The sequence below is a fragment of the Blennius ocellaris genome (assembly GCF_963422515.1).
Source record: "Blennius ocellaris genome assembly, chromosome: 12".
In the NCBI taxonomy this organism is placed as follows: Eukaryota; Metazoa; Chordata; class Actinopteri; order Blenniiformes; family Blenniidae; genus Blennius; species Blennius ocellaris.
The window spans coordinates 12,768,096-12,792,244 of NC_137661.1; the positions used below are offsets into that span (position 1 = coordinate 12,768,096).

At 41.1% G+C, this 24,149-nt stretch overlaps 1 protein-coding gene across 4 annotated transcripts in view; it reads left to right on the plus strand.

Annotated features, from left to right (window-relative positions):
* Nucleotides 1-24,149, plus strand: part of adgrl2a (adhesion G protein-coupled receptor L2a) — a 79,396-nt gene that overhangs the window by 29,589 nt on the left and 25,658 nt on the right. For all 4 annotated transcript variants that reach the window (XM_080506159.1, XM_080506160.1, XM_080506161.1 and 1 more), the window contains exons 3-5: nucleotides 1,852-1,961; nucleotides 11,850-12,650; nucleotides 23,074-23,370. In XM_080506159.1, the coding sequence (XP_080362285.1) occupies nucleotides 1,852-1,961; nucleotides 11,850-12,650; nucleotides 23,074-23,370 (1,208 nt within the window). The remainder of the gene's footprint in view (nucleotides 1-1,851; nucleotides 1,962-11,849; nucleotides 12,651-23,073; nucleotides 23,371-24,149) is intronic.

A 24,149-nucleotide genomic window follows, 5' to 3' on the forward strand; every position in this document is an offset into this window, starting at 1 on the left:
TGATCTATGATAAGAAGAAACACATATTATCTCTTCTGGTCTCTGCTAAATCAGCAGAATAGAGTTATTGATCTGGATCCGTACACTGCCAATAGAATTTTAAGTCAATTTGATTGCAAAGAGGGTTAGATAGTTATTGATGTCATTATCCCGATATCAGTGCAGCAAGACGGTGGTCACCTCCAACTCCCTGGACCTGAAACCATGCTGCAGGCTTAGCTGGACAGCTGCTGTCTAATTGGTAAAGGTCGTGTTCAACACCAACATCAATGCAAAGAACTCATGAATGAAAATCAATACATTGTGTATGTCATCAAACCGCAGTTTTGTATTCTTCTAAAAAAAAACATAGTACAACTCCAGCTTAAGCTATGTGTGTTGGTCAGTAAATTCTTAAAGATGGTCTTTGAACCCTCCAAAAATAGAATATTGAGCCTGCGCAATGTTTATTTCATGGCTCTAAAATTGTAAAAGTCCAATGTCTCTACCTTTCGCCCACTGACTTCAGCTTTCACTATCTCTCCGTTTTTTAATCTTACTGTGTGTTTTTGACTGTGTTATAAATGTGTGACACGCTGATGTCACACATTTATCACACTTCCCAGTTGATAAGAGATTGTACTGTGGAAGTTATGGGGAGCATTGCAATGGCTAGTGTATGAACAAAAAGCGTTTTTTCTTTGCTTTCTGGTAGCTTCTGGATTTTAAAAATGATCATTCAGTCTCGGTGCTACAGTCAAAGTCTGTCAGCTTCAACTTGCTAAGAATATAAAGGTTAATGGGTTTTGCAAATTATGCAAGTAATGAACCATGAGATACATTTTGCAAAAGATAAATTCCACAATTTACTTCTTTTTTTTTTTTTTTAAAGATGTCTTGGAAACTTCTGTAATTTCTGATCTCACAGGTGTAGTTTCTCAGAAGCTTCGATGATCATTAATGAGACCTTTGATGGCATTTTGGGTGCCTCGTCTCGCTACTCAGCATGTCGCATGACCCATTGAGAGCCGGAGTGGGCTCAAATCAATCAGTCGGGACATTTGAGTGAAACACAGAGATTGTTTATCTTGTGAGAAACTCGCTATACCAAACACCTATGTGGGGGGTAAATTCCAAGATCGCATGAGGTCCCCATGCAATTGTAGTCCAATATGTATCAAGCTTCTTCTGTTTACTCTGATATTTGTTAATGTACTGATTCATGCTGTTAATGATCCATCATTTAATTTGACATATAATTTTATTTACAGTGGGTTTTTTTTTCCTGTAATGGAGCAGTTAAATGCTTAACATTACAAACATGTAGCAGTGGGTCCAACTTTTCTTTGCTCTCACATCAATTGAACACTGGTAAATATAGAGCAGGCTGTGCAACCCCAAGATTGATTTTGAAAATCAGACAAAACTAACAGCAAGTTTCACTATTCATTGATCAGACAGTGGTATTGTATTAGGGCAAAAGAAAAACTACACCAGAGGTATTTATATTCTTACTTTGGCCAAAACAGATTTGCACAATATTGTGATGAGAACATAGCAACCTGAACAAGGGACCTCTTTTAATGCAATTCACTCATAACCCCCCCCCCCCCCCCCCCCAAAAAAAAAGGGCAGGATTCGAGTGAAAAACAATAGCGTCAGCCATTTGTTGTGAGATTGAACGGTGTTGTGCATGGTAATGGCAGCACAACACGATTTGTTCAGTGCTACTCTGTGTACATCACTGTTTATGTATTTTAAAAGTTAGAAACTTTATTTTTGCATTTTGCGATACAGCACGTCGTATAAACTCACAATGTTTCTCATTATTTGTCATTCTTAATGTATTCCTCTCTATTATTCTTTTGCCAGATGCAACAATCGGACTCAGTGTATCGTCATCACAGGCTCAGATGTCTTTCCCGACCCCTGCCCCGGGACGTACAAATACCTGGAGGTCCAGTATGAATGTGTGCCCTACAGTAAGTGTGATGCCTCTGTTGTGTATTGAAAACCCTTCTTACTTTCCTTTTTAACCACCCTCCCATCCTCGGTTTCTCTCTTCTTCTTTGGCCTTGGTGTCTGTCTTATTTTATGACTGGGGCACATCGTCTATGTTACCTACACCTCTGTGTGTCCATACTGACTACGTTTCTGTTGCGGTCCCCATGTTACACTTTGATAATGACCAAGAATAATAGTGTATTTAATTTCATTCTATTTTAAGGAGCTGGAGAAAGTGTACAACTGGGAACATTACAGTGGAAAAAAAATCCATATGTATAAAGACACAGGAAACCATATTTAATATGTGATACTGATCCAGCTACACTAACCTCATATGTACACTTTGGCTTTGATGCTTTGATTATCTGTTTTTTGCTGAGAGCTACACAGATATTAACGACTCCAAACTTTTTGTATGAGTTGCTGCTGCAGCGCTGCATGAGCCCCAGCTCTGACATATGGTTTATGCAGGCTATGTGGCTGCAAGTAACATGTGCACTGAAGTGGACGAGCCAGAGGTCCTGTGATGCACACGCGTGCTGCTTGACTAGGCGGTGTGTCCCACGCCTGATACCTTGTCCCGTCTCTGCCTTGTCTGCTTTCTGTCTGCTACACTATCCAGCACCCTTTTTCCTCTGTCTCTCCTTGCATTTGTGTCACACCATGAACTTTTTATGAAATACAGACTTGCAAAACTCTTTGGTCCTCACTTTGCACCGCCCTGATCGTTGATGTGCTCACCATGTTTGCAGTGGATCGACGAGCATGGTTATGAGGAAGTAGAATAGTGGGAGGGCAGAGGAAGTCATGCTGATTCCCAGTAATGGCAAGGTGGTGTTTCATTACTCAAGGCGTGTTATGGGGAAGTCTTGTCAGGCGAAAGCACAGCTCACATTGATGGCTCAATATACATCCCTACAACAGGTGTGGGAATATGTTAACAGATGTTTCATTATGTACCAGAACCAAATGACTCAACATGTAAGCCAACAATATTTCATTTGGAGAGATAGTGTTAACATTATGTCTGTTCCTCAGATGCTGAAATATTCATTGCCATTGAGCTCCCAAACAATCTTTAGATTGCCCTTTATATTATAATTCCCCTTTGTCCTTTAAGCTGCCATGTTCATTTGCAATTTGTGAAGGAAATTCCCCTGAGTAACCTTTACAAACTGATTAATGACAAAGATTTAGATGAATTACCAGAATCACTAATCAGGTGGAACTGAAATAATTAGTTGAAGTGATGAGACGAGGATGTATTTGGAGGCTCTTGTAGATATACGTTGGTATTTTGTAAACTGATGTTAAGATGTGTTTCACTTTTGAATTTGCCTTTCTTTCTTTCTTTCTTTCTTTCTTTCTTTCTTTCTTTCTTTCTTTCTTTCTTTCTTTCTTTCTTTCTTTCTTTCTTTCTTTCTGTCTGTCTGTCTGTCTGTCTGTCTGTCTGTCTGTCTGTCTGTCTGTCTGTCTGTCTGTCTGTCTGTCTGTCTGTCTGTCTGTGTCTTTCTTTCTTTCTTTCTTTCTTTCTTTCTTTCTTTGACATCACAATTAAAAACAAAACTTTGCCCCTGCAGTTCTTTCTATTTCTATTTTACGCCTCTGTTCTACACTGCTCATTACCAGTATACCTGTCCAAGGTGTTCCCCCTAGTGTTGAATCAGAATGTATTAGTGAACATCATTAGATGGTGAAACTCATTACAACTAAAGGTTAACCTCTCGGAGGCTTTAAGGACCTGTAATTAAAAATGGAATAAGCAATAATGGGACTGTGAGTCCAGCGTATTGAGCAAAGACAAATCCTGTAACTCTCACCTTAAACTCCTCCCTGCTTAGATTTCTCTCCTTTGTTGTTGTTTTTTTTTTTCTTTTCTTTTAACTCACCATATACTTAAGTATTGATCGAATGTCTTGCTGTGTTACCTCAAACCTTAATAGTAGGATTAGCCTCAAGGTGCACTCATGTCCACCCACTGTTATGATTGTCTTTTGAATCAGTCGAACCACAAGGAAAGAGCCGATCCACTGAAGTGTGGTGAAAAGTAAATCTCTGCCCAAGGACTCTCAAAGCTCGGAAGGTCTGTCTAACTGAAAAAAAAGAAAAAGGAAATGGAAAACACGGACAGATCCTGACTTCATTTCAAACAGTTTCAAACATGCATGTCTGTAGCCCCATGTTTTTGCTTCTCAAGGTCCATGCCCAACCAGAATAGGACCAAGATCACAGAATGTATCCTATCGCAACTGCCCGGGTAAGTGTGAAGAGTTCTCTTAGCCCGATTCAGTCCACACAAGCCCAGCCCAGCCTTTCCCACTCAAACCCCACTGTAAAGTGTCCTGGATTTTGAGTCATAGACAAGCTCCCCGTTTTGTTGCTCTCCTTTTATCAATCCTCTGTATCCTCTACCCCCATAATGTAATCCATAAACTCCACATGTATTCGTACATTCAAGACTAATGCAGAGGAAAGCAATCACAGTGGGAGATTTACTGAACGTTTCCCCATCAGAGCAAACCCCGACTACCATTTTCAAATGAGTTAGAAAAAACAACCTGACTGCGGTTTTCTACTTTTCAGCCAGACTAGATCGCATGCCAAACATCAAGATTTGTGATTAAAACATTTCATTGGTTCAGGACCTTAAGATCCCTTGGCTTTACTAGGATACAGAACTTGAGAGGATGTTTTGCAAGAAAATGAATTAAATCCCCATTAAGCTGATCAACGATGGGACCATAGACAGTGTCCTGATTTTGACGGGAAACGACTGGCTTTCAAATACTTCAGTCCCAAGGAAAGTTGACTGGAATTAATTCATTTATTATTATGTCTGTAGCTTTTGGATAATCTCACAATTTGAACATTTTCACTTTTTTCAAGTGGCCTCTGCATCCAGTTGTGCATGCAACTTCTTGATTTTCTTGCTTCTGGCTTCATGATATGGTCTCCATTGTGAACCACCCTCTTTAGCAACATAATCTCCACTTTACAGCCAAGGATGTAAATTTTGTCTTCACCTGGCACAGTCTTTCCTAAATTGGCTCCAGTAACTGCTGGAATTAGGCAACATAAAAGACAAGCTGTTGCTATATTAAGATGATTTTATGCAAGCTAATTCACTATCATACAAAAATAAAATAAGAGTTTATAAGAGTTTTCTTATTGGGCCCATCAAAATTGAATCATGCTAAGGCATATAAACAGCTCTCATTGCAGATTTTTTATTATCATCATTTGCTAGTGCCAGTAAACCCTCCTCAGCTCCATGTGATGAGAAGGACAGATTATGAAACTATAAATCTTTAACTGCATGGATTTTGGATCTCCTTTTGTGTGTGTGTGTTTATGTTCCTTGCCACCATCACTACCTCCATTTTTTATGCATTGTATATTTAGTGATGATAGCAGACAACCATCTATACAGGGGTGGAGCACCAGGCTGTCACCAGTGGATATTAAGGTCATATTAAAGTTTAATTAGTATTCCTAAAAAGTGTGTAGTGCATATGAGACAAAAAGTTTAAGTTTGTTTTCTGTGGTCCAGTGTGAGTTGGTATATGTCTCATGTTTGTTTTAATCTTTCTGTATGAAAACTGACTGACTCTCTTCCCTTCCCCCTGTGCAATCTGCAGGAAACTTTGGCTATCTGACTCATTCTCTTCATCCACTGACCAATTTTCTGATCATACTGATTGCTATTTCTATTTTTACATTTCTACTAACGTCATAAGGTCTGCCGTCACATGCTCTCCTTTTATTTCCAGATTTCCTTCACGCCATGTTTCTGTCGCCCTCTTACTTCCCTTTTCTCTTGTGTCTGGCTGAGACATCTTCTGATTGTAATCTGTTTTCTTCCTATACTTTTTTGATTTATCAGTAAGGTGCAACACAGTTGCATTTCTTCTGCAGAGTGGAGTGCATTCGTTTACAGATCTTCTAATTATCTGGATTTATTTGGTTTTCCACAACTGAAGCCTATGTCAGACTAAACCGTTTCTGGCAGAATGATGTTTAAATATGAACACTAGTTATTTGGAGCAATGTCACTGCAGCATTTAAAAAAAAGACGTTTAATGAATGAGCACATTAGCTATTTTGTAAACTGGTATCAAATGTTGATGTTGATGCTGGCTGGCCGTGTTCTAGTCTGCACTATGGGAAGCAAATGTAGACACAACTCCCTGAAAAATACTGTTTAAGATGAGAATAGGGACATACAATTTGTTTAATTGATAATCAGATATTTAATTGCTAGAAGGACTATAAATGCTCACAAAAAACTGTGTGCTTTTTGTAATTCCATTTTTCTTCTTTTCTATATGCTGGGATAAAGATGTCCCTCAACTAAATGTATATCTTTTTGATCATATTGTTGCCTTAAACACACACAGCAGTTGCTGGGCTGAACTGCTTTGAACAACCAGTAGACTGACCTGGGCTTCATGTTAATCTGACATGTTAATCTGTGTGTATATGTTGTCTCAGTGTAACCTTTTCAGACTTAATGTTGTAGTTAGGCGGTTTTGGCTGGTTTGGTACACATTTGGCTTGTTAACCTGTTTAGTCTCTTGTTACATTTTATTGGTCACTGATGTTTCAGTTTAATGGATAGGATAATGTGCCATATTGTCACTGCATAGAAAGTGGCTCATTCAATAATTTCAATCATCAGATTTATACTCGACTTTTATTGTTGGGAACATAATTGAATACATTTATACCGAACTGCACATGTTGAATTTATTGAACAATTTACATGAATTATCTACTTGCTCAGAACTACGATTAGCTTGGTCTTCTTGTGTACATGCAGCTTCTCCTTTTTGAATCGGTGCAGAAAGTGAAACAGGTTGCAATGAGATCTATTTAGATTAAAAGACTATGTTTATTGAAAGATTCCTCAGTGATATATAATACATATATTAAAGCTTGTTTTGAAAATTAGTGCACTTTCAGTGGTTTTCAAAGTGTGGGCCAGGCCTCTCTCAATTGTTCTTTTAATTTGGCCCAGATTGGAATTCCATGTTGAACTTAAAGACAACAACAGTCATTTCCAAACACATAATTTGATTATGCGATTAGAAAACAGTTGATGAAAATGTTGGTTATTATAATGAAACTATGTAACAATGTACAAATGGAAAATAATGTTTAAATAAATGGAAAGAGGAGACAAGTGTGAGACAATTATAATATTGTAAGTAAGTAATAGCCTGGATATATATGAAATGTAATTATTGAATATTAGCGGTGGTTGGATTAAATAGGTTTTATGTATTCCCACCAATTTTCAGACATGCTGAATAGATATGTTTGAATTAGAGATATGTGATTGGAATTCCATTCTGGGCCAGCTGAATTCTGGATCAGGCCAGATTACAATATGGGCCTCTGTATGTTTTCACAAAAATGTGCACCAGCTTCTATTCTATTCTATTCTATTCTATTCTATTCTATATATACCAATCAAAATGTATTACTTGGGCTAAGATAAAGCATGTGCGACATGTCTTTAAGGTGTCCAGAGTGCACAATGGTGTTAAGCTCTTTGAATTGGGGCTCAGCTTCAACACTTTGAAAACTCCTCTTCTATGTCATACAAAAAACACTGTGCTATAAAGTAATGTGATGAATGTTATGTTGTTTGAGAGAATGACCCAAAGGGCATAGAGTGACTGAGAACAAAACATCATCATTATCAAATAAAGGAAAAATTCCAAAACACAACCTCTCATAAAGGATAAAACGAGGACTTTCTAAACTAAAAAGCTGGAAGAAAGGGAGGCAAACAAAATTAGGTTCAAATCAAAGACTCACCTAGGTGGATAGTTTCAAAGGAAACGATCATATATGAACATAACCATGGATCAACAGACAAACCTACTTCTGACAAGACTGGGAACATTAGATATTCAATGACACAAGGAATGGACGAACAATAAGCTGCAACTAAAAAAGGGTCAATGAGGAGAAATACGAACTAGAGGATGGAACAATATTAGAGATGAGGAACGAAAAGGTACACAAGGATGTAACATGAAACCAGACATCAAGTCTAAGAGCCATAACATATAACGTAAATGGTGCCATAAACTTATCATATACTTAAAAATAAAATGTGAATCATGACAACTACCTTAATTAAAGACTCAAACATATTTAACAAAAAGCTTAAAAAAAGACAAAAAAAACCAACAACTTAAAATCAAAAAATCCCAGAAACCATCCCTTAATCAAAACAGATTGTAGAACACATCAGAGCGGGGAATAAAATTTGCCGGGAAAAAAAGTGGTCTAAAAAGAGGTAAAGGAGACGTGACCGCATGATATGGTAGCCCAGGAACAGAGGAAGCAGACCGTGGTCCTGAAATTAGGCAAGCAGACTGGGTGGCTGGAGTGATCGAACTGGACACAGGCGGGCATGAATGGCTGGTTGGTAGGGTGGTCTAAGCAAGGGCATGCAGCCAGGGCCAGTGAGGTGTGTGGCCCAGGAAAAGAATGAGAAGAGAAAGCCCCTCCGGGGGCAGAGCAGAAGGCCTGCAGTGATGATGGCGAAGCTTCTCTGGGAGCTGGGCAGGTGGCCAGCAGTGGTAGTGGTGGATCCTCTTTGGGCCCTGAACAAGCTGGGCTGGGCTCCACCATTGCCGCAAAGATGGCTCAAGCAGGAGGCGGGCAGAAACGATTGTGGAGACCCTCCGGGGGCTGAGCAAATGGTGAACAGCAGTAGTGGAGCCCTTCTAGGGCCAGACCGGGTGGCATGACATTAACAACAAGGAAGGGAGCAGACCGAGGCCGGTGCTCCAGGACCAACTTGAAGGCATTGGGAAAGACTGAGGTGTGTCCTTCGGGACCCCCTCAGCCTCAGGTGTCGGTCAAACTGAAACAGGTCCTTTGCTACCCTATCGAACTCAGACAAGGGCACTGAGTGCAGTGTCCTCTGGGACCTCCTCAGAATTTTACATGGAGACAGACTGAGGTGTGTCACCAGAACCCATGCAGATGTTGGCTTGGGAACAAGCTGAGGTGGATCCTCCGGGACCCCTCTGACTCAGGCATGGTGACAGCCTGAGGTGGGCCCTCAAGAACCTCAACAGAAGCAGGCACAAGAGATGACGGTGTCGGATCTTTTAAAACCCCTTTGGGCCATAGTGAGATGTGGCGTCAATGGTATGGCTTGTGCACTGCTGCTTCAGCAGCATCAATACCCTGGAATCATGGTGTGAGATGGCGTTAACAATAGGGAAACAAGATGGTGGGCAGTAGGGGGATGGCGATAATGATGGTCGTGCCCCTCCGGGCGCAGACCAGGAGGCAAAGCCTCATGAATGGGCACTGAAACAGGTTGAACCCTTTCCTCCTCTGATTCAGGCACGGATACACACTTCCTCGTGCTCTGACATGTGTATAGACTGTGGCACGTCCGCTGGGGCCCTTTCAAACTAAAACACAGAGACATTAAGACAGGTCTGCTAGGACTCGCCCTCAGACTGAGGCAAGGGAAAATGTTGAGGTGGGCCCTGTTCTATCACCTCTGACATTGACACAGGAGCTTACATAGGTTGGCCTTTTGATCCATGTTGAAGAATGGTATTGAGGGTCAAGCAGGACTGTATTGCATTCTCTACAGCATTGAACACCCCCTGGCACCTGTGGCGTGGTGTCTTAGAAGCTGGCTGGGAGCGAGCGAGCTGAGAGATGGAATACAGGCAGCTAGTATGCACAATATCTACCTCAGGACTAAAAGCGACTAACATAATTACACGCAACCCACTGTCCTATTACAGCCATAGTCAACTTTTATTCAGTTAACTCTATCCTGTAATTAGTCTGGGTACGCAGTCCGATTCACTGGCAAAACTGGTTCTACCTTCTGGAGGTCCTCAGTCAGTAGATGATTTTTACGGTGTTCATTTGGTCAGTTTGTTCTGTTTTGCAATTTTTAGAAAGAATCTGAGGTTCAGAAGGGGAAACAATTAAATAAACTTTTAAAAATAAAACTGTTTTCACAAAAAGGAAAACTATAACTAAAGTAAAAAGAATTCCAGAACGGAAAAGCGGCCAAACTAAAATAAAACAGGGTGAGATAACAGGTTTGGGTGAACGGGGTGTATCATTGGCAAAAATTAATGTTGAGGAACACAGAGAAAGATCAACAGACATACTGACAACACTTGGGACAGCACATACTGTACTTGCACATAAAAGGAGCATGAAGGAACACTCATGGGTGAGATGACACGAAGTACAATGGGGCAATAATAATAATAACTATGGGAGAGACAGTACACAGACAGGTGACACGAAACCAAACATGAACTATAAAGACTCCCTAAACACAATCTGAAACATAAAGTGTGTCATTAACTAAATAGGAAACCTAAACATATTCTGCACAATTACTTGAACCTTGACTGCAAACCAAAACAAGAACATAAAACACAGGGATAACAGGAACCACAAGGATGAAACAAGAACTCAGTGAACAGGACTGAATATTAATTAAACAGTTATAACTTGCCACTGGTGTGCTAATCTAACCCTTTTTCTAAGACAGGACCTCGCTGCATGCATGTCATCTCTTTCACAACTTTTCTGCTTCATTAGGAGTACCCGTCTTTTTCCATGTCTCATAACATGTTTCTGCATATGTAATCGTAGCGATGACAGTTAATTCATATTAATCTCTTTTTTTCCCCTTGCACCCCTTTCATTCTCTCTTCCAACGCTTAAAATAGAAGTGGAGCAAAAAGGTAAATAACAGACACGATCCAAACCCCTAGCTCCTTGTTTTGTGACATCTGGTTGTAAATTACATATTTTCCCACGGTGACCTCGGCAAATGCATTAGAGACGTTATCTTCAGAACTCCTCTCCCCCAACTGTAATGTTAAAGTCCAGTATAGTACTACAAAGGATGTGAGGCTGACCATATAAAAAGAAAAGCAGTCAAAAATAATTAAATGGGGGTCTACTGGCTGCTATCCATAGGGGTATCCTTTTCTCATTCTTCCTGGGTACTTCTGCTACTCAACAGGATCTCATATTGCCTGGCTTTCAAACCCCTTTTTCATAGCATGCCATGGTAACAGTGTTTCCCAGCCCTCTTTTAAAGCTGTTGCTCTCTACTTTTCCCTTTTCTCTCCAACTTCCCCCACTCTTCTTCACATATTTCCAACCTGACCACTTTCCTGCTCTTCTTCTCTGTTGGTTTTTACGCATATGCCTCAGAGAAACAACCAAAACACCTCAAGAACCCTTACTGAAACCCTCACTTTTAATTTTTTTTAATTTTTTTTATTCTAATGGTTGTGACACTCTGCATCACTTCATAATGACAAGCCTCTCAGGTATATACCATAGAAAGGGAGGTGTAGCTGTGACACATCCAAATAGACACACCTTGCAGACTCCGCTGACTCCTGCTCTCTCATAACCTCTCCCGTCTGTTGCCAAGTGAATTTAGTTGGCTGGATGTTTTTGTTTACAGGACCAATTGTTCTATTAAGTTCGCTTTCTGTTCTGTTTCCCCTCATTTGTGTTCTACTCAACAGTAATTGTCTGAGGCCAATCTTCCTTTTGTTTCAGACTACTTTATACATTTAAACTTTATGCTTAACAACCTTTCTGTTTCTTTTTTCCTTTCTATGCACAAAACCAAAATCGTTACACTGCTTGTGAATTTTGGCTATAGCTGCTAGTTGTGTTTTGGCCATTCTTTAATATGTGTTTGTCCCCACTCCTACTTCCTGTTAAACAAAACGAAGACAGAGAATATCTTGGTAGTTCATTTGACAGTTTTATTTTTCACATTTTAACCTGTGTCTTGTCTTCTCATTCTACTCTTTTCCCAAAACTAGTTTTTCTTTGTCCCGGGACTCTGAAAGCTGTCGGTGAACCTTCCTTTCTATTTGAAGCGGAGCAACAAGCTGGTGCCTGGTGTAAAGACCCGCTGCAAGCCGCTGACAAAATCTACTTCATGCCTTGGACTCCTTATAGGACAGATACTCTCATTGAGTATTCCTCCCTGGATGACTTCCGAAATGCTCGGCAAACCATCACCTACAAGCTGCCTCATCGAGTGGATGGGACTGGATTTGTGGTCTACGATGGGGCTGTGTTTTTCAACAAGGAACGGACACGCAACATCGTAAAGTTTGACCTGCGGACTCGAATTAAAAGTGGCGAAGCCATCATCAATAATGCCAACTACCACGACACGTCGCCCTACAAGTGGGGAGGTAAAACAGACATTGACCTGGCGGTGGACGAGAACGGGCTGTGGGTGATCTACGCCACAGAACAGAACAATGGCATGATGGTAATCAGCCAGCTGAACCCCTACACGCTGCGTTTCGAAGCTACTTGGGACACGGCTTATGATAAGCGCTCAGCCTCCAATGCCTTCATGGTTTGCGGAGTACTGTATGTAGTGCGCTCGACCTACGAAGACAATGAAAGTGAGGTTAGCAAGAGCCTGATCGATTATATTTACAACACCAAACAGAACCGTGGGGAATACGTTGATATTCACTTTCCCAACCAGCACCAGTACATTGCAGCTGTGGATTATAATCCGCGAGATAATCAGCTCTATGTGTGGAATAACTTTTACATCCTGAGATACAATCTGGAGTTTGGCCCACCCGATCCTGCACATGGTAAGAAAATGCTAACCATAATCATTTCTCCTACAGAAAATAATGGTAAATGATATTGCTGAGATTGTGATTTTAGTGCACTTTTATATTCCTTTGGTATTCCCCCTCCTCTGTATCAAGTGTCACAGCTGACTGATTTTTAATTTAGAATCTAATATGTGCTAGCTATGTTATGGGAAGCTTTGGAGTGTAGAAAAGCATCTCGGGGGTGAAGTGAGCACGACTTTGTGGTAAACAACACCTCAAAGCCAGTTACCATATCATAAGGGATCAGTATCTAGGGGATTTGGGGAGGTTTACCATCCGGGCGTTCCCCGAGTCCCTAGTGCTCAGGCTCTGGGGATACCTGCTAGCATATCCCTTTTTCAGAGTGGGTAAGATGGGGAGAGAGACAGAGGAGAGATATACTCTTGCCTCTAGAAGCATACATGCCTGGACAGGTGCAAAGTCTGGCCTGGGGCAAGGTTAGATCCTCCTCCCTGTGTTGCTGAAGCTCCAACTCTCAATCGGCCATTAAAAGAAGGTAGAAAAAAAAATAACACCTCACTCTTTGTAATCGGAGTGTAGGGATTTAAGGTTCTGCTTAAGAGAGAATGAAATGGCAGCCAGAAGTAAGAAGGATCAATCATCCGGGGTCACATCAGCCCTGTGTATTTTTAATTTAGCTGTCAAGAGCTGAGTGCAGGCTGGCCTAGGCCTGCAATAGTCCTTACACTGAGAATATAATAACAGTAATTATCCTAATCCCCTTCACACCCAGAGTCCTAAATCCACGTAATGCACAGCGCAGTCAGTGATGAGCCACAGAGGTCAAGCAACTTTTCCACAGATTATCCGAGGGCTCAATATTTATTAATGTGTTCGCTTGTCCACTTTGGTATTGATAGAACGTGGGTTAGAGCGGCTTAATTGGGTTCAGTATGTGGAACACCATCAGTCTAGCCAGACTAAGGCAAGCTTTGCTGCGACAAAGAATGTAGTCCAGGTACGAGAGCAGAAGTAATATGCAGAAGGTTCAGTGAGCTGAATGCTGCAACAACCACTGTTAAAAAAGGCTTTTTTTTTTACTTTATTTTTTGAGAATAAAATTCTTGAATTTTCTCAACCACAGGTTAGACAAAATTAATTACCCGTACATCAGAAATAGATTAGAACAGAGTTAGACTGATAGCCTAAAGGTCATCTCATATTTTAGTCAGGTTCAAAAACATAATTGAACATACAATACCCAACTGGAATCAATTAAATTGAACAGTGCTTTAAATGTATTGTATAAGTGATAACTATAACAAGGATAATAATATATACAGTAGCAGCCTTTATATTACTTTCAGTGATGTCTGATATAGATTCTTCACAAGCTGGGTATAAATACAGTGTGTCTTTGTTTACCGATGGTAAAATTATATCTTGCAGTCAGACCACATTCTTGTGATTTGTGTGCATTGTAGCTCTGTCTATAAGAAACACATCCCAAGCCTTAAGAGTAGACCACTTCCCTAGGTGTTTACGATTTTTAGAAACATACATTACCTTGCATACTGTATTTTCTCTCCGGCGGCTATGCATTCACATATCTTTATTTTAATGTCACCGTGGACTCGGCTCCCTCTCTTCTTGACAAATGAGACATGAGTCTGGCCCTGCTGCTGAGTAATGTATGTTGAGTTGAAGTCGATGAGTGTGAGGGGGAATGGTCCAGGATGATCATCAAGATGTCAATAAACTTGTCCTCCCACACGGCTGATGTTGACACATAAATGATGGCATTTTTTTCGAGCTGTCATAGGACGCCCTCTCTTTGATATTTCAATGCTCGTTTCACTGCCTAGCGAAGCAGGCAGTGAAACGAGCCATTAGAAAGCTTTTGTAGTGTTAAAAGTTGAAGGTACGTGCTTTGAGCAGTGAAAAAAAAAAATCAAATGAAAGGAACAGTTCAGCTTCTCTCAAGCTCAAATAATCTCATAACAGCAAATGTGAAGGCCTTGCTCATGCAAGCCTAAAGAAACCACTGTTTGTACAAAAGAACATAATCGAGTTCTCACCACGCGCATGTCTAAATAACACAGCATTCATAAAGGTAAAAACCCATGCTGAATCAAATTTGATGAACAAGGTATCGTTTGAAGAAACAAGAATGAATGAATAGTAAAATGAGTTAAAATGGGTCAATTGAAAAGTGTGCGTGCGTGCGTGCGTGCGTGTGAGAGGGGGAGAGAGGATATCCACGTTTCATTCTAAAAAACATCATAAAAGAGTGACTGATGCAAATATGAGCATATGAGTGACACTGGAATTGTATCCACATTTGCCTCTATACTGTACACGTCCTAAACCTTGTATCTCTTGAGTGCACAAACAACCCCAACACTTGATTTGCTCCGTCATGGAATGCAAAGCATCAAAGTGATGCTGAGATTGTGTACGACAGACAGTTGGGTTCTTGTCAAGTCCAATAACACTGCTCGTGTAGCGACAAGATCATCTCTTGTAGGATTATGGGGGACTGGATGGGGTCACATCCAACAAGCGGCTCCACTGAAAGTGGACATTAAATGGGTCAGTAAGTCTCTCGCTTGGCTTTGACCAACGGCATCATAATCCCTTCATTTAACCATGGCTCCATGCATGTTTTTGCTTCTTGCATATGAAAGCTTATATAAAAAACATATTCCTTTGTCACATCCTGTAAATGAGATGATTAAATTGATTTAAATGAGGTATCTCAGTAGAAAACCCACGATATACACTTTTTCCACTTAATTTATGCCAAGCTCTGATCAAAAGCTATTTTTACCACGAGTAGGCATGAACTGACGCTACTTCAATAGGACACAGGTGAGCATCGGAAACCTCTTATTTAGCCCTTTAGTTGCTAAATCACTGCTTTATAAAGGCCCCCAGTGCTGCTGTTACCACCCACTTAAATAAGAACTTCCTCTTTAATTGTTCGAATGTCAATACATTTGCATACAGTTTCAATCTTTGCTGCCCCTTCAATTTATACATTTGCAAGTGGGAATCGTAAGCAAGAAAATGACCCAATTTGTATAAAATTATACGACACGGTTCACTGCCGCAACTTGCCAATTAGCTTGCAAAACTCTGCATGGGGCCAAAACAATGCCTTGTAGTTGGGGTTTTGCAAAATTGCTTCACAATGCAAAAATGTTCAGCTGTTACAGATGCTGGTGACTCCTGTGCATTAGCAGTCACCCAAGAGAGCTTACCTCTTATAGTCTGATGAATATACAACTCTCCAATAAGTGCTACTATGATTCATTCCCGCCTTCTGCGGTGCTCACATGGAGGTCAACTTTCGCAGTGCAACGTTTAGAGAGAAAGCAAGAAAAGTGAGAAAGAACAGGAGAGATGGATACTTTGAAAGTCAACATTAAGCTTTCACAGCTGTCTCGAGGGCCTCGGGGAAAGTAGCAGTGACTTCTTTCTTTCTGCATGCTCACCTGAGGTACACGAACAAGGATCAGGACACATTTAAAATGGATAATATGCTTGTTTGCTTGAACAACAATCATCCCGTTGCCTCTCCCCGTCAACTGTCCAAGTGGACACAGCCGTGTAAAAGGAGAGGTGTATTGAGGTGGAAAATCACACTTTTTGTTTTCGTTTTCCTGTCGTCCCATCATATTCTCGCGTCCATTCTTTCTCTCTGTTGAGATTTTATTGTCTCTCTTTTTATGGTATCAGCTTTCTCTTTTGCCCCCCTTTTCTTATTTTACCTGCAAACATCTTTTTTCTTCGTTCTCCTCTGTGACTGTTCTTGAAAAGATATTTGCATTTCTGTGCAAGCATGTCTCCACATTTATGCTTCTGTTTGCTTTTCTTTCTTGAGGTGTGGTTAAAGCCTTGGAAGATAGTTCAAATAATACCTAGTGAGAGCAGCGCACTCGAAATGACAGCATTAACTAAATCCTAAATGGCATCCTTGAAAACTCTACAAATGCACCAGCATACATATTGCAATCATGTGCACTGTACAGAATCACACTTTTTGAGGTTTATGAGTTTAAAAAGAAAAATGACTTGCATGAAATGTATATATATATTTTTTCTTCCTTTTAATTGCATTTGTTTTAAAATTATTCAGACAGCTTGAATAATGGAGTCTTTTCAGCTGTCTATAGCAGAATTGCTTGGTCTCAGCTCCTGTCAGGATCTAACTACACAAGCCTGGCCAGCCCAGACACAAAATGAAACACCTCTATGTGCCATCTGTCGTAAGATTTTCAGAAATTTTATAAAAAAGCCCTCAACAGTGGGCTGATCTTTTGGTAGGACTGCTTGTGGGCAGTGGAGTAGTAGTCATTAATCTTGTTCTGCAATTCTAAAAATTCTAGTATGTAAAGGGTTTAGTGATTTTTCAGTTCTTTATCTTTTACTCTTAGCCTTTGTTATCGAGGAACGAGAAAACAGTCGTGTAAACCAGCTTGTAGCTTTTTAACTAGCATTACGTTTCTCTGAAAGCATCATGACTCACTGGTCTCACTCTTGGTCACAACATATGAGTGAATTTCACTGGGCAAATAGAGTGGGGGTGGGTGGGGGGAATTCCCTGATCTGGATTTACAGCCTTGTTCATTCAGCGTCTGGTGACCATAAAAGCTATTTAACATATGAGGTTAGTGGGTCACCTGTTTCCTCTGAAATCTGATCATGATGCGTGCCGTCCTTCCAGCAGTGAAGACATTAGTGCCAGTTGCTGCTGTATAAGGTAGGCCGTCCTCTAAAAACACACCTCATCTTAACGTTTCTGATGGACTCAAGCTGCTAGTAATCATATTTCTTGGAATACTTGACTCAGTTAATGTTAAACAGCTTTACAGAGTGGCCATAAGATCTCAACTGACAGTGTTCAAGTGTGTAAGCAACAGCAAACCCGGGGTTATGATTTAAAATGTCACAAAGAGTTGTTTTACATAAGAGAGAACGGGTGGAGAGACGAGAGGAGAGGAGAGGGGGACTGTGATTATGGTTACACTGAATTCTATAGCCAAGGGGATCCACAGTCTCTTGTTTGATTACTGTCTGACTGTGAAACAAGGCGTATTAAAAGAATTATTACTCAGACATCACAATGGTCCCCCATCACTCCCTGACACACGCCTTTGAGGAGATTTATTTCACACAGGCCTGATTATTATGTCTTTGGGATTTTGCGTTTTCTAATCTGTGTATATGGGGGTTTGTGCAAGTTTGTGTGACACACCACTGTGTTAATTTTGTGCGTATGCATACGTGCATAATTATAACTGTGTTTGAGTGTGTAGCAACCTAAAATAAGCACCCTTCTGTGTGCACAGCGTAACACATCAGTCTGCTTGGCATGCTTATAGTTAATGTTTGAAATTTGAGACACGTACAGTACAGAAAGCAGCAAAGAGAGAGGGAAAAAAAGGCAATAGTCTGGCAGCTGCTATGTCTGTTCTCTATACTTTGGTGTCATTTTGTATGCAAGGGTGTATATGAATGTGTACATGTGTTTATACGTATGTCTGTTTGTTTAGTTGTGAGTGGGAGGGGACAGCCTGAATGTTGTCCCTCTGAATCGCTGCACGTGGACTTTGTGAAGAAGAAATATTGGACACAGCAGTAAATAACATAATCCAGCTATTAGGTTCTGTTCCCTATGACATGGATGTGTACTGTACACACCTCACAAGGACATGCCTCATGGGAAATTATATGAATTTTCACTCCACTTTCTTCATATTTACTGCTGATACACAAGCAATCATGTGCCACGTTCCCCCACGCAGCTACAAATGCAGCGTGGAGTGAAAGACATGTAATCCAATTTCCTTTGTATATCATTGTTATTATTGATAGATATCAAAATGCATCAGAAATGCATTATAAATCACCACACTATGTCATACTCAAGAGCAGCTCCATTTCCATACGAACATAGATACACGGCTGCAAACAGAGGACTAATGTAAATGGTGTTTCAACTCGAGGTATTTCACCAGCATTAGCAAAGTGAAATATTTACACATTTTGCTCCTGTGACTTTTTATAAGTCAATGAGTTATTCAAATAGTTTCTGTCCACTCCACTCTTTCATTCTTCCAAAATCACCTTTCAAAGACTGAAGCAGACCTCTGACTCGCTAATTTTCCTCTCCCATGCTAACATTTTGCTTTTATTTTTACATAAATGTGTAATTAGCACCAAGAGGCCACATTTTAGTGCAGAAAAGACAAGTCTTTTACCTAAGCAGTTAGTAATTCTAACCTAATAAATGTGGGGAAACGAGTATCTCCTAATCTTCTGAGCAGCCTCGCCTCACATCATTGTCAGATTATTCCATGACAGAGCAGTTATAGTGAGGATAAGTGAGATTTAATAAATCTTTTAACATTTTTATGTGGCAAATTAGCTGAATCAAATGCTCAATCTGTGTTCCCACTTCTATTTTTCCCCTCACTCACAAGATAAACAGCGCCCGATAATGTGTATGAAACATTACCCTGATGAACAGCCATGCGGTGCCGACTGAAAGTGAAGCCATTAAACATAATATAAAAAATACACACGCTGTCGGTTTTCATTTGTCACCCTGGCGTGAATGGTAAGTCCCGGTAGCACCTTATCTTGGCTCTGTGTGTGTGTGTGTGCGTGTGCGTGTGCATGTGCGTGCGTGCGTGCGTGTGTTCCTATGCCTATACTCTGACAAAACTCACGCTCATCTCCTGGATTCCTGTCTCATTGTCATCAATCCTGCACCTATAGCCCCAGTAGTAATAACTGCAGCACTGTGATACAGTCAAGTGTAACAATGTGAGGTTATGAATAAGTCTGTCCTGACTATTGGCTGTGCTTTGGAGAATATCACTCGATGCGCTCACACTCTATATGACAGCTAATTGAGGCTTCCCCTTGGGCTGAGTGCAGCAGAGACATAATAATCAAGGCTATATTGCCCAAATGTGGGATTTGCTTGCTTTGTCACAATCAAAAGCGTATTCAACAGGGAAAATAGTCAACTGTGTCACACATTTGTCCAAATACTTTTAATGCTGAAATTTCTTGTACATGTTGTGGTTGAGAAAACGTATGGAGAAAGCTACTGCAGCGCTATCAACAGATCAGTCGACATCTCTGTGGAGAAGTTGTTACCTGAGAGGAGTGTCCCTATTATTGTTTGTGTGTTAATTCCTACTGGCTTTCATTGGATTAAATTTGAACTAAGCTACAGCATGAAGGTAATAAGATTATTATGTGTTGCGGGCAGGATTTCAGGTTGACACGCTAAGTACACAGTAACAGCAGTGGTCAGAGACGCTGCATTGTTTATGCGTGACTCTCTCTGGGAAGTATAGACTACATTCACATTAGCATCATTTTCACACACAAAAGAGGATTAATTTGCATCATAAACGCAACATGAAGCCTCCCAACAGGATTATTTTAGCCCTTTCATATAATATGTCCTCTTCATGAGTAATTGTAATTAATGAAGCTCTTTTAAGTACAGCTGTATTCGGTGGCGGTGCACACTGTGAAGAGCAATTCTTAGTAATGCCAGCACAAGCTTTTTGTAGTCTTATGCATTGCAGACATTCCCAGACCCACCTCGAATTCAGTTCCCAAAGCTTTCCAGTTTGCTGTGAGGCAACCTCTCTGGAATGGAGAGCTGCAGGTTAGCCAAACCTATTAGTTCGAGCCTCATATTAACGGGCCTAACATTAATTAGCCCTCTAGTTTTGGAGCTGACGAGTAGTTTGCAAAACAAAAATAAAGAATTAAAAGAGATTTAATTGCACATGTAACTACACCACTACGCTGAATATCCCGGCAAGTCGTGACACGTAGCCCTGTTGAATGAGTTGTAGACAAGATACAGTTGTTAGTTGACATGCTAAAGGAATGTGCTTGGATTATAGCAGATGTCGTTTTGATTTATTAGCTGTAGTCATGGGCCCTGTATCTTAAATCATGCCGCCCAACAGCGATTCATTTTCATTTTATTTCTGTCTGGATTCCTACCCCCCCCCCCCCCCCATGGAGGCTAGGATCTTATTGTGTCATCGTCTTTCATACTTTGAAAATGAGAAACCTATTATGGGCCTCACACTTTCTTGGGAATCCTCTGGACATTTTCCAAGCAATGCTGACCCAGATGTTTTACAAGAAATGATAATAGTAATTTAGAAACAACACCCACACACGTTATTTTTTATTTAAAGTTGGTCATAACTTTGTAGTGTGTAAATTAGCTCAAAATACTCAAAACCCTGTATTTTGTGCATTTTTCTTGCGACTGTGAGACAACAGAACAGTCGGGATTGGTGCAGAATAGAGACGGGTATTTCTCTCAGCCAGCTAAATGCTAGTGCTGAAGGGACACTAAGCACAGGTTGTCTCTCAACTGCTGTGACAGGCTGTGCAGCCCAGAATTTGACTGTGTTGAGTAAAAGGATACAGGTAGGGGAGGAGGGATGAGAGGAGGAGGAGGAGGAGGAGGCTGAGGTGTATCCAGCCAGCCAAATCTGCCTTCAGCTCAGTGTCAAAACAGCCAGTCAGCTGTGTACACCTTCATGTCACCTGTGTGTGTGTGTGTGTGTGTGTGTGTGTGTGTGTGTGTGTGTGTGTGTGTGTGTGTGTGTGTGTGTGTGTGTGTGTGTGTGTGTGCGTGCGTGCGTGCGTGCGTGCGTGCGTGCGTGCGTGCGTGCGTGCGTGCGTGCGTGCGTGCGTGCGTGCGTGCGTGCGTGCGTGCGTGCGTGCGTGCGTGTGTGTGTGTGCATGTGCAGTTCTATAGCGCTGAGCAGGGGGGAGCACACAGAGTCATCTCCTCTGGTCAATAGAGCCTAATTCGCCACAGGTAGCAGCCAACCTCAAAGGCGATTTCCCTTCAGCTCCACTGTGTTGAAATCTCTCATCCACACCGTGGGGCCTGCAGTGATAGTCGCAGTGGTGTGTGTGAGTTTTGTGTTTTGGGATTGTGGTGGTGTAGCTATCAGCCAGAACCATTATCCAATGGAGGCAATGATACGGAGGTGTTTGTGCCTTGGTCTGGCTCCCTCTCTTCCAAACCACTGGAAGAAAAAACTCGTCCTCCTTGTTTTCCAACTCGCCCCTATTGTTGCAGATTTTTCCTGCCAGCAGTCTCTATGCATATATGTATATCCCCCCTCTTTTATCCTCCTCGCTCACTTCCCTTGTTCTATATCTGACTCCCTCCTCACTTTCAGCCTCTGTCACTCTCTCATCTATGTTTTCACTCCTCGTTTTACTACCGAGGACGACTGTGCTCAACTCGCTCAGTGTAACAGCACCTCTTCACATTCTCTGCATGCTCTACAGGCAGCCTAATGGAGGAAATCAAAGTACTCAAATGCGATTAGATTCAGTATGCACATCGCATTCCAATCAGAGCTGCTTTGATTTATACGGCTTATCCTTTCAAATTCAACCAACAAATATTTTGCAGAGGGGGTCATGCTTTCTTTTTATACTTGGTGGTGAGGAGCAGACATATATCAAATAATTAGTGTTGATCAACATTTCATCCATGCAACTCCCATATGTTTGACTTTTATGAAATGTAATTACACAGTTACTAACATTCCTCTGGTGTATCATATGAAAAATGTCTTCATGGTTTTTCCTTAGTGGCTCATGTTAAATGTAAGGAGTGCACTATTTTCTCCTTTCCTGGGACTGAAACATATTGTTTTTGCCTGGGGCATTGCATGAGTTACTGCACACCTGCTTTATCAGAGTATGAGTTGTGGAGAGAAACAACTGTAAAATGAATGTTCTGGCACCATAGCCACACATACAGGTTCAGTGTTGCTCCAGTGAAATTTAATCATCCATGTCACAAAATCTCCCAGGCAAGAATGATTGCCAGGCAGGAGGATGTTACTGTAATTATTGTCTTGTTCGCTTCAGACTGAGTGCCTTGGATAAGCCATAGTCAACGGGAAAGCGAATACGCTTGTTGCACAAAGCACTTAGCAGCCATTTACACAACAGGGTACTTGGATATATAAGCATTACAGTGTTGAACATGTTGAGGAAAAAAAAATGTGAATGTTATTTACATGGGGCACCCTTAAGGTTTAGTGGCACATGAGGAAATCTGCTTTGCAGAAGGTCAAGCGTTGAGCGTCTGTCCAGGGTATGCCGAGCAAACCTTCAACATCATACACACTAGGGGTGCCATGCTAATGAGCTGACCTCACGCAGCAGGCAAAAGTCAAACTGCCATTTGGTCATTATCTTTTATTAATACTACAGCATCATGGGTTTATGAGAACGATAAATATGTTTCCCAGTAAAAAAAAAAAAAAAAAAGTAATGGTTTGTAAATCATCAAAGCTGAACAGATCAAATAACCATCCTTCGACCTCCTCTAACGCCTCTTTACATATTCCTTTTTTGTGTTTGTACACAGCACCACCGCTGTCAGAAGTCACCACATCTCCTCAGCCACAGCGAACTACACCCACTATTACAACAACGACGGCACACAGGGGTGTTGCCAATACAACCACCACGATTGGGTACAAGGAGGGCAGCAGAGGAGCACCCAAGCCACCTCCCCTTATTCCACGTACTACTCCCCCACCACCCCTGGAGTCCTTCCCCTTACCTGAACGCTTCTGCAAGGCCACAGAGAAAAGAGACATAACGTGGCCTCAGACCCAGAGGGGCATGCTGGTGGAGCGACCTTGTCCAAAGGGAACACGAGGTAAACAGGGCTCCCACTCACCTCCGGGCCAAGTGCTTGCTGTGTTCAATATGACCCAAAGCATCTATCGAGAACATCACTGAGTTTGTTGGACGTGTCTGATATTCTTGTATGCAAGCATCTTTTCATCTACACCAGGAATGAGTAACTTTGATCATTTGGAGGGCCAAAACATTTATTTCCACATAGAACGAGGGGCACCTCTGTGTGAGGATTTGTTAGAATCATTATGGCTACTAATTTTATGAGAACAACTAACTATCAATATGTATTTTAGATTTTTAACTTAAAGAAGCCTATAATAAAGTATGTACTTTAGCATTTTGGAATGCAAAATAATCACAGTTGGTATCTAGTTCAAATATGGTTAAAATGAGCTTTCTATCAACAGTGAAATAAGTCTTTTTTTTTTTTATTTCACAGGCTAGGAGAAATGGGAACTGCATTAGGCCCGTGGGCTGCCAGTTAGTTTCCTGTGTCTGATCTGTACAAGGAGCGTGTGTTTCAGAAAATCAGTGCTAACCGTTTTTATTATGATGTGGTTTTAGCTGTGTCATACACCGGCAAAACATGACTAAGCGATCTGTAACGGCTGTTGTTGCATAGGAGCAGGCTCAGCTGCTACTCCCGCAGCTTCCGCAGAGACGTGTATTCCTCATTTGATTTGTGTGTGAAATCGTGTTAGTGTTCAGAGTTCATCAGACATGGGGCTAATTAGGACAGGAGAAAAAAAAATGTGTTGCCACTTCATATCAAAAACAGGAACAAGCTGTTGAAAA